The sequence below is a fragment of the Propithecus coquereli genome, unplaced genomic scaffold, assembly GCF_000956105.1.
Source record: "Propithecus coquereli isolate 6110/MARCELLA unplaced genomic scaffold, Pcoq_1.0 Scaffold303, whole genome shotgun sequence".
In the NCBI taxonomy this organism is placed as follows: domain Eukaryota; kingdom Metazoa; phylum Chordata; class Mammalia; order Primates; family Indriidae; genus Propithecus; species Propithecus coquereli.
In genome coordinates, this window is record NW_012148653.1 from 2,359,168 (window position 1) to 2,369,193 (window position 10,026).

A 10,026-nucleotide genomic window follows, 5' to 3' on the forward strand; every position below is an offset into this window, starting at 1 on the left:
AAATAGTTGTTTATTATCAGTTAATTCAGCTCCACTAAAACTAAATAATACCATGTTTTGCATAATATTTACATTAAGTACAATAGATAATGATATGCAGAAAACTAAGATACAAAACAGTGATTCATTATCATTCAGAAACTGCTCACCTTTGTTGCTTTACTGAAGGATATAATTTGGGTTCTAAGAATTGTTCTTTGATTTTGCCACAGTGAAAGTAAATGCGCTATAGTATCACACCATTTAAAGCAATGTTATGTATAAATTTATCTTCTCAATAGACTTGTTAATATCTAAAATGCATTTTACTACACACTGTTTTTCACTCCAGCGCATGCAGTTCCCCATTCATCCAAAATTTCATATATAGTCGAATTGTGCTTTATAATTTATATGCCCAAGTCAGCATCTCGGGTAAGGATAACTAATACAGAAATACTCTTGATAATCAATTGAGTGAAAACTTTCACTAAAACTTTCACTAACTTCCTCTTGGATATCAAGACTTAATTATTTTTCACTTTCAAATGAAGGAAAGAAGATATTTTTGGACAAGTGAATTTAGGAAAGTATAGTAGCCCTGGAAAGCATCTAGGAGAAAAGAGTTCTATTTTTGTTTCTATGAGCTAGCCTTATATAAGCTGTTTTAGCATTTGGGACCCTGTCTAGTTTCCATGGGATTATTCTCTAATTGTCATGTATTAGATAGTGGCTTAGAATCCTCGTATTTCTAAAAAGGGGAAAGATATGTTTACTAAGAATTAGTTCTATACTCTGAAGAATAAAGACTGAAAGTACATTCTATTTTCCATTCAGAACAGATTGTTTTCCTTTATATTTTTAAATTCCTTTGTCTCAATAGCTATTGCTTAGAAAAGTTACATAAGTATAGACTGAAAGTGCTGAATCCTAGCCACTAGACCACCATGGAATTCAATATAGATTGAGATTAAAAAATTGAATAATAGACAAAAAAAATTTCAATATTTACAAACAGATATATTAAAAGAAATTGATTATTATAAGATATAGGTGACTATCACAAAACACTTTTCATATACAGGAAAACTATTTTTAGTGAATCAATGAACAAATAAATATCTCTTTACTTTAAATAGTTACTGTCCTTTTTATGCTTTTCTGTATATGTTTTACAAATATCATACAAAAAAGTCACCAAGAAGAATCTCAATAAGAATATGAGAATGGTGTTTTTAACTTCCCAATGTTGCTCTTATTTTCCCTCCCTTTTTCTCATGGAACCACTTTTAGAGTAGTACACTATAAAGTAAAAAAACGTGTGAATACATGACATAAAGATGATGCACATTTAGATCTAATTTTACATTTTATAAATTGATTTCATGCATATCACCTTACCTCATTTGATCCTTGCAAAAACTGGATGAAATAAACAAGCCAATCTTATCATCGACATTTTATACATGAGGAAACTAATATTCTGAAGGCTGTGGTGATTCCACCAAAGCCATGTAACTAGTGAGTTGTGGATTCATGATTATAGGTAATGAATCTTGTTCTCATGTCCTTCCACCTTAGCAACCAGATACGGGAATGACTCAGTGCATCACATCTCATATAATTATTCAATAATTGTACCTGAAATTATTTTATTTCAAGTTTATGAGAACACATATGTCACATTCATAGAGTGATAAATGAATAAAAGAGAAAAGTGATTTTTCTAATTTGGAGCAAGATAGGAAGACAGAGGTAGATTTCATATATTCCATTTTACCACTCTAGAAAATGTTTCCAAAAATGATACCACTACAAAATATAAGCATAATTTTGGGAAATTGTAAACTCATTATTTCAAGTACTTTGAAAAGCAAACATTTCTATAATTCCTTAAACATATTCTCTTCAACCTTTCAAATGTATTTCAGTGGAAGATGATTTAAAAGCAGGGATGAATAAATCTCAGGTAAGTATTTCTTTCATTGCATAGATTTAAAAAACAATATGCAGCACAAAAACTTAAATAGTAGTTTCATTATTTGCAAATGAAATAACAAAGACTATGGTTACCTGTAACAGTTAATTCAGTAGTTCTTCTCACAACAAAGCCTCCATATTTTAATTCACAGGTATAATTTCCAATGTCATCTTCTCTGACTTCTCTGATAAGCAGGGTATCTCTTTTGAATACAATACTTGGCCTCCATGTTTTTGTCCTACATTCCTATACAAAGAACATAAAATTTTGCTAGTGTATACAGTTACTAAAAAATAAAGAAAAGTATTTTAAATGACTATACTGAAAGCTTCTAATGCTATATTTTAAAGGGACTAACAAGATTGGAATTAATGCTAAAGAATTTCATTCCTTTTCCAAATCTCTGGGAAATCTGGTACCTCAATTTGAAAAGAATATTTTTAGAAAGAATCACTTTACTAACTTCTAAGATTAGTGTCTCTATATCAGATATATATTGATTTATTAGATATTAGAATAGAGACTTATAAGTAGATATGATTACTCCTGTTATCATTTCTAGAAGCAAATATTTCACATTTAATAATTGTAAAATTAACCATATTGAAATTGATAATATAAAATACAAAATATATCATTTTAATGGAAAGTAGAAAATTAGTTCTACAAAAGAAAATGCTTCTATTTCAATATTTGAAATAATTTAATGTTGCATTTAGTAAAAAGTAAATCTATTCATAGCATGTACATTCTAAAATCCATGAAAGAAACAGTCAACATTTATATGCAAGGTCTTTATAGTCTCATAAATATCTATTTTCATTGTTCATAGTCCCACCAAATTATGGTATCTGAATTAAGCTTTGGATTATAATGATGTTGGCTCAGGAGACTTCTGTTCTTGCCAAAACAGAAGTCCATTTTCTCCAGCCAGATTTGAAATCAATGGAATGAGGATAAAATAGTTTTAAACTCTTTGACACTTTTCAGAGGTAATATTATTTCTAAAAAATTGCCTTGCCAAATCAAATTTTTGCAGACTATTATTTTATGTAGCTCAATGCCTTTGTGTAATTGAGGGGCAATTATCCAGTTATTTCAGACCAAAACATATACTGTATGTGCCATATTATTTGTATGAACTGTTATAATTGTATAAATTGTACACTGAATGCATGGAATCTGTTTAGCCAGACTAATTATTTTACAGTATTCTATTAATACTTTAGAAGTAGCCTTTAAATTTAGCTATTTACAATATAGAGGCTAAACTTTGATTATGGAAAAATAATCTGAAATGTTATAAGACTTTTCAATTCCACATATATTGCATCTCCAGCACCACTCCACTAGTTTATATAGCTTAAGGTCAAAATTGGTGGAAACATGACTAAAGGACCAGCAATTTTTTTAATTGAGTGTATGTGAATGTGTATAGTCTCTCATCTTTCAGTAAATTTTGAGATGCTTTTGCAAAAGGTGAGAAAAAAACACACGACTCTTAAAAGCAACTCATTAGTGAACAAAAAAGAAATTGCATATCTATAAGCTGAATGTTCACATATGAATACTAGAAAGAAAAATCTGGGGTAAAGACCTTGGGTCAAACTCCCCAAACTACCACTCTCCCTTGAAGCAATCATCAGGGCTTGCTCACAATCTGCCTGTGGAAGGCAGGCAAGCCACAGAGTATCAAGGATGAGAAATACTCTAACAATTAAGAAAAGAGAAAAATATTCCCCACAAGAACAGAAACCAATGGGGCTAATTTTTGAATGCTGCTTAACATTGTCTAGGATAGAAAATCAAGCAAGCGACAAGTAGAAAAACCTTTCAACAGTTTCCTTGATGTTCTGAATCCTCCGTCTTTTATTATCAAAAAGCAAAATTAAGTCTGAGGGAAGAGAATTGCTGATTTTGGCAAAACCCTTTAAAAATTGTTAAAAGTTGGTTTCTTGTTTCTTTTCTTTCTTTCCTTGTTTCATTTCTAACAGTTCTTTTAATTCATCAGCAATCGGTCATGAGGGCCCACATTCCGTATACTGACATTTGTGGATTTAGTAACTAAGAGGTCTATTTTCCTGAAGTCCTACTTCCAGTGAGTTTGACAAAGCAAATGTTACATAAGGAATCTTTAAACCATGAATAAAATACTCTGGAGGATGTTTATGGCATCTATATTCTATTTTTTTGGAGTACGTTCAATAACAAAAAATTATTTTATGGTATAAACGAGCTTAAAATTATGTTCAAATATGGAATATCAGTAAATGTCAATGATGTGATAGGAAAGATAGAGGCTGGATTATTCTATTTAAGTTTGAAATTTCTTTTGGTTTTTGAAGAAAGTTACCTTAACACTGTTTTTATAAATTTATAAAACTTTCCTCAGATGTTATTTCTTTAAAATATGTATGTTTATGCATAGAAAGGATTAGAATATGGACAAAATTATGTCCATTAAACAGAACATTCCATTAAAAATTAGGGTATCATTTTATCATAGAAGAAAATCAATCCTTTTTCTCCTTGTTTGGAGACATTTTGGAATGCTAACATGAAGAACCCTGAAATGAATATTCATTGTATTTTAGTTCCTGCAATTATCAACTCAGACTATACTAGATTTGAAAAATCGCCCATATAAACAAGATATAAACATGAACACAACAGCTTATTACAATGGACTACCAATACAAATATTGAGTAGAATTTATCAAAGCCACTGGTTGGAAAACATAATGACCAGAACAACTTGCTTTAGTATTCTAGGAAGGCACAGCTGAACTATATCACAGCCATTTTTTTCACACCCTTTTTAAACTTTTTAATCCAATTTGCCCCAGAATAAGATGCATATTAATCTATTTATAAGCAATAAAATCACCCACAGACAATACCTTATACCAAAGGATTTCAGGTTCTCTGGTTGGTAGTAAAAAATCCTCTATGTCACGGCACGAAATTTCCTTGCTTTTGCTAAGTTCAGCTTTTTCAAAGTACTTCATCTTGGAATTGTAGCAGAGTCCAGTGTCATTTTCACCCACTGTCAGTGAGATGGATACTTTCATACAGTAAGTAGAGTTTCTGTAACAAAGTAGAATAAATATGGTGACCTGGTATGAACAAAAAAAAGCAAGTGTTGCCAAGGCACTGTGTTTAATTCACTCAAAAAAAAAAAAAAAAAGCAGCAAAAACTCCATTGTTTAACTCATTTTATGGTATCTTGACTTATTCCACAAGGTTCTCTGTTGTCACCCAACTAAACAATGCTTGGTTTTGTGAACTCAACTGTATATTTGTTTTTATTTGCCAAGAAAAAAACTTTTTTGTTTTATATCTAAGTTCAGTTTGAAAAATGTTCAATAGAGATTTTTATACCTAGAAAAAGAAAAGAAAAATAAAGGAAGATTTAGGTCAAGAAGAAAGTCAAGCCTGGGTTTATGCTAAAATTGGCAAACTCAGTAGAGAAGTGGAAAAAAATGTAACTGACCTATTAATCACAGTGGAAGGACAGGAATAATGCTTCTCACTCTTACAGTACCAGTTGTCTGCTAAGAGGAGAAGTTATCGACGAGTCAGAGCAGAAAAGGGTCTTAGATAAAAGTATTGCAAAGTTACTATCTTTACTGACCCACATCTATTTAGGTTAGTACCTGGAGTTCATGTTGTCGGAGAGAAGCATTCTACTGTGTTACATAAGGACAGCCCTATTCTGATAGATTCTACAGAACCAGGTCATTAAATCAGCATCTCATTTTTTTCCTTGCTGGTTCCTAAATCAAGTTTACATCTTGAAATAAGTGGGAATATAAGTCATATTCAGAGATCTTTTGGAAGAGTTGGGACCAAATGAAATTTTTGTGTAAATTGCACTACTTTGGCTTGCTATTCAAGTCTCTGGACATTCGGTGAACACTAATAATGCGTCAGACATGATGCCAGCCAGTGGAAATCACAATGGATTCAAAATTTGGTAGAGAACTTCTCATTTGGTAAGTGCCTAATATGGTTTGGGTATTTGTCCCCTCTAACTCCATGTTGAAATTTGATCTCCAGTGTTGGAGTTGGGGCAAATGGGAGGTGTTTGTGTCATGGGGGCAGATACCTCATGAATGGCTTGGTTCCCCACCCCACCCACTCCTTTTTTTTTTTTTTTTTTGAGAGTGTGTCTCTTTTTGTTGGGCTAGAGTGAGTGCTGTGGCGTCAGCCTAGCTCACAGCAACCTCAAACTCCTGGGCTCAAGTGATCCTTCTGCCTCAGCCTCCTGAGTAGCTGGGACTACAGGCATGTGCCACCATGCCCAGCTAATTTTTTCTATATATATTTTTAGTTGGCCAATTAATTTATTTCTAATTTTAGTAGAGGCGGGGTCTCGCTCTTGCTCAGGCTGGACTCCAACTCCTGAGCTCCGCTGGCCTCAGCCTCCCAGAGTGCTAGGATTACAGGTGTGAGCCACCGCGCCCGGCCCCACCCACTCCTTTTTGAATGAGTTCTTGCTGTATTAGTAAATGCAAGAGCTGGTTGTTTAAAAGAGCTTTCCACCTCCCCCCTCTCTCTTGCTCCCTCTCTTGCCATATGACATACTTGCCTCCACCTTTATCTTCCACTATGATTGGAAACTCCCTCAAGCCCCTCACCAGAAGCAGATGCTGGTGCTGTGCTTTTTGTACAGTCTGCAGAACCATGAGCCAAATAAACCTCTTTTCTTATAAATTACCCAGCCACAAGTATCCCCTTATAGAAATGCAAACGGACTAAGACAGAGGCCAACTGCTTATTCATGAACTTGGCCATCAAATCCCTGTATTTTGGTCTCAATGCTTACTATCTCTACAAAACTGAGCGATCTATTTAACCCATCTGGGTCTCAGGTCGGGTGGAGGGGCAGCACTTCCCTAAGTATTAAATAGGATACTGAATAGAAGTCTGCTTGGCCTGCCATAGGTGCTCAGTGATGGTGATTCCTCTTTGCATCTGTGCACATAGACCACAGGCCCCAAGTACTCCTCCTTATTCAGCTAAGATGCTTTGACATTTAAGCAGCTCCCTTATTTAGATTCTCACTTTTGTTTAATGCTAAAATGACACAATGAGAAAGGCTAAAAAAAAAATAGCTAGGTTGGCTATTCAACTTTATATTGGGTAAAAAAGAATATTTCCAAAAAATTAGCAGGTTTTTTTATTGAATGTGAACATCTTTCGCTTCCTATAATACCTAGCCCACAGGTAGATTAAAAAAACACTTAATAGGTGAAACCATTAACCATTAAACAAAGTCATTCAGAAGTCTGAAAAAAGTCCTGAGAGTTTATGTTCAAGAATTTTACTAGAATAAGACATATTCCCTGTCCTGAGCCCCTCACAATCCAGGCAAAGAGATATAAAAGTAAATAGTTGATATTCAATATGATAAGTACTACAAAGAGATGTGAACTACCACAGTCGCGTCAAAGAAAGAAACAAGAAGGCTTCATAAATGGTGATGTGTGAATTGTCTTAAAGAACGAATAAGAATTTGGCAATTTTTTTCTTTGTGTTTTTCTAGTAGACCAGCAGGCAAAGGAAGGAATTTGGCAATTTTGAGAAGAGTTATTTCAGGGAATGGTACGCACAAAGGCTAGAAGGCATGAAACAACTTGGTATGTTTAAGGAACTGCAAATAATGTGAAGTTGCTGGAGTATAAGGTAGTTATAAAGGACCTGAGACTGGAGAGGTGCACAGGAACCAGACTGACAGTCATGTAAGCCACTTCAAAAAGTTTGGGCTTTATATTGAGGAATGATGAAATTTGGATCTTGGAAAGATTTTTTTTCTGATTGTAATGAGAAAAATGGATTAGATTGTAAGGAAGACTAAATGCAGTGAGACAAATTAGAAAGCAATTGCATTCATTCAGGAAAAAATAGCAGCCTCAATAAAGGCAATGCACGTTGGGATAGAAAAGAGTGATCATGTCTAAAATATATTTAAAATATTGAATCAATATAACAGTGAGGAAGCAAAGGAAAGAGAGAGGCATCCAAGATGATGAAGAATTTTTCTCAGTTGACTATGTGAAAGGTAGAGTCAATCTTGCAGCATGAAAAATACTGAAAAAGAAATAGCTTTGAGAGAAAAGAATGTGTTAAATTTTAGCTTGAGCTTCACACCCACATGAAAAAGGTATCTCTCTTTGGGTTTGCCAGCAATATTGCTCATACATTATTTATTAATTTCGCTCCAGTACAGACTGGAGCATGCTCTTCCTAGGCTCACTGTAAGATAATTTTTTTCAGAAAAAAATATTTATCAAAGTTAAGCTATTAATTACCTGAAGACACATTCAAATGTGTCTTAAGAAAATATTTAGGTTTTGGAATAATGCATATTTGTAGAACACATCAGAATTTTTAAGAAACAGAGACCTTTCTAAGAAGTAAATCAACATATTCCAATTTTGAACCATCCACATAAATCGTTTAGACTCAAGAGTCTTAGGTTTTCTTTCTCCACAAATTATTGATTACTTTTGGTTGTCTGTTGTACCACACCTCTTTGTATCAAATAGCAGACATTTTATATATATATATATGTGCGTGTGTGTGTGTGTATACGTGCATATATATATATATACACATACACATACACACACATACACACACACACACGCACATACAGACAAGGTCAAGTTAAGAGCAAGAACTCCAAATCTCAACTGCAGAGGTTCAGATTCTGATAATAATCACTCATTATTTTTAAAACTAGGGAAAGTTACTTGGCTCCTTAGGCTTCCATTTCCTTATTTGTATAAGGTGAAAATAATAGTAAAGACCCCATAGGTTGCTATGGAAATCAAACAAGTTAAAACACACAAAGATCTTAAAACAGAGCCTGTCTTACAATGAGCACTCAGTAAGTGTTAGATCTTATTATCAGCACTGCAGTTCACTTCCTTTATATTTCCATTTTGCCATACGGCTATACAGTGTTTCTTCAGCAGGTAAATTAAAAATTATCACCATGATGATGCTTCAATTATTTGGTGTCTAATTAGTTTGAAGCATAAAAATCCAGATAAGTCCTTATACTTTTCATCTGGGATATCTGAGTGGGCTGGACAAGAATGACTAAAGTTGAAGAAAATATGGACTCCTCATTCCAACCATTGCCTCTTCCTCTTCTGTAAAGGCAACTGACCTCTGATCTTCACAAAGCAGCTCTAGATGAGCATATTTAGGTATTCTTATTTTCCTGATTTTTATTCCCCAGCTCTGTGAGGTGACTGATGATTTACAACTGTCTGGTAATGTCTAGAATTCCAGACTCCCCAGGATAGCACTATTTTCAAATTACTTTCAAAGTTTTAATACTTGTTTACTGTTTCTGTTCATCAGGAGGTGATTTAAAAACCTAAAAATAAAGTAGCATCCAACAAATGCTATAGTCCTATTTACTGAGAAGAGGTAACAGGAAGCAAGCAATCTGTGACACATTAATAAACGTATGATCCCCTTCAGAAAATTTACATACTCTAAAAGCAAACAGCACATTCCGCCATCATCAAACTTGAGGCATGACTGCTATGGCTTTCTGCCGTCAGGGAAGTAATGCAGAATGGGGTAAATAGGGTAAGGAGAATGTTCCTACAGAACTTATGGTAAAGTCATTAGCACATATTTACTCCGCTTTTGTTGTATATAACAGATGGGCTGAAGTATATACAAAAACAAATCATGACTGCTGCTTTCAATGTTTATAAAATGGCTAGAGAGACAGGACATACATGTATGCAGAGAAAACAGAGGTGTTTATAACTGAGAGTCAACATCCAATTATCCTTTCCAGGGAAGAAAGAATATTGCTATGGACTTGAACAATATATAGATGTGGTTTTCTCTGGCAAGGGTGACCCTGTGGTCCACACCAAGTACACACAATGCATTATACAAACAACTCACATAGAGTTAGTTCTTTCAATACCTGGACATTATAGCAGGGGAACCCAATGCGCAAAACAAGTTAATGAGTTGTCCAAATTCTACTACCTAATTAGTGGCAGAAGTGGGATTAGAATGCACATATC

At 33.9% G+C, this 10,026-nt stretch overlaps 1 protein-coding gene across 1 annotated transcript in view; it reads right to left on the reverse strand.

The window, feature by feature from the left end:
- The window catches only part of IL1RAPL1 (interleukin 1 receptor accessory protein-like 1), a 756,667-nt gene that overhangs the window by 614,689 nt on the left and 131,952 nt on the right, over positions 1 to 10,026 (reverse strand). Inside the window, exons 3-4 of the mRNA XM_012649799.1 lie at positions 4,861 to 5,047; positions 2,053 to 2,206 (exon numbers count right to left, since the gene is read on the reverse strand). Coding sequence (XP_012505253.1) covers positions 2,053 to 2,206; positions 4,861 to 5,047 — 341 coding nt within the window. The remainder of the gene's footprint in view (positions 1 to 2,052; positions 2,207 to 4,860; positions 5,048 to 10,026) is intronic.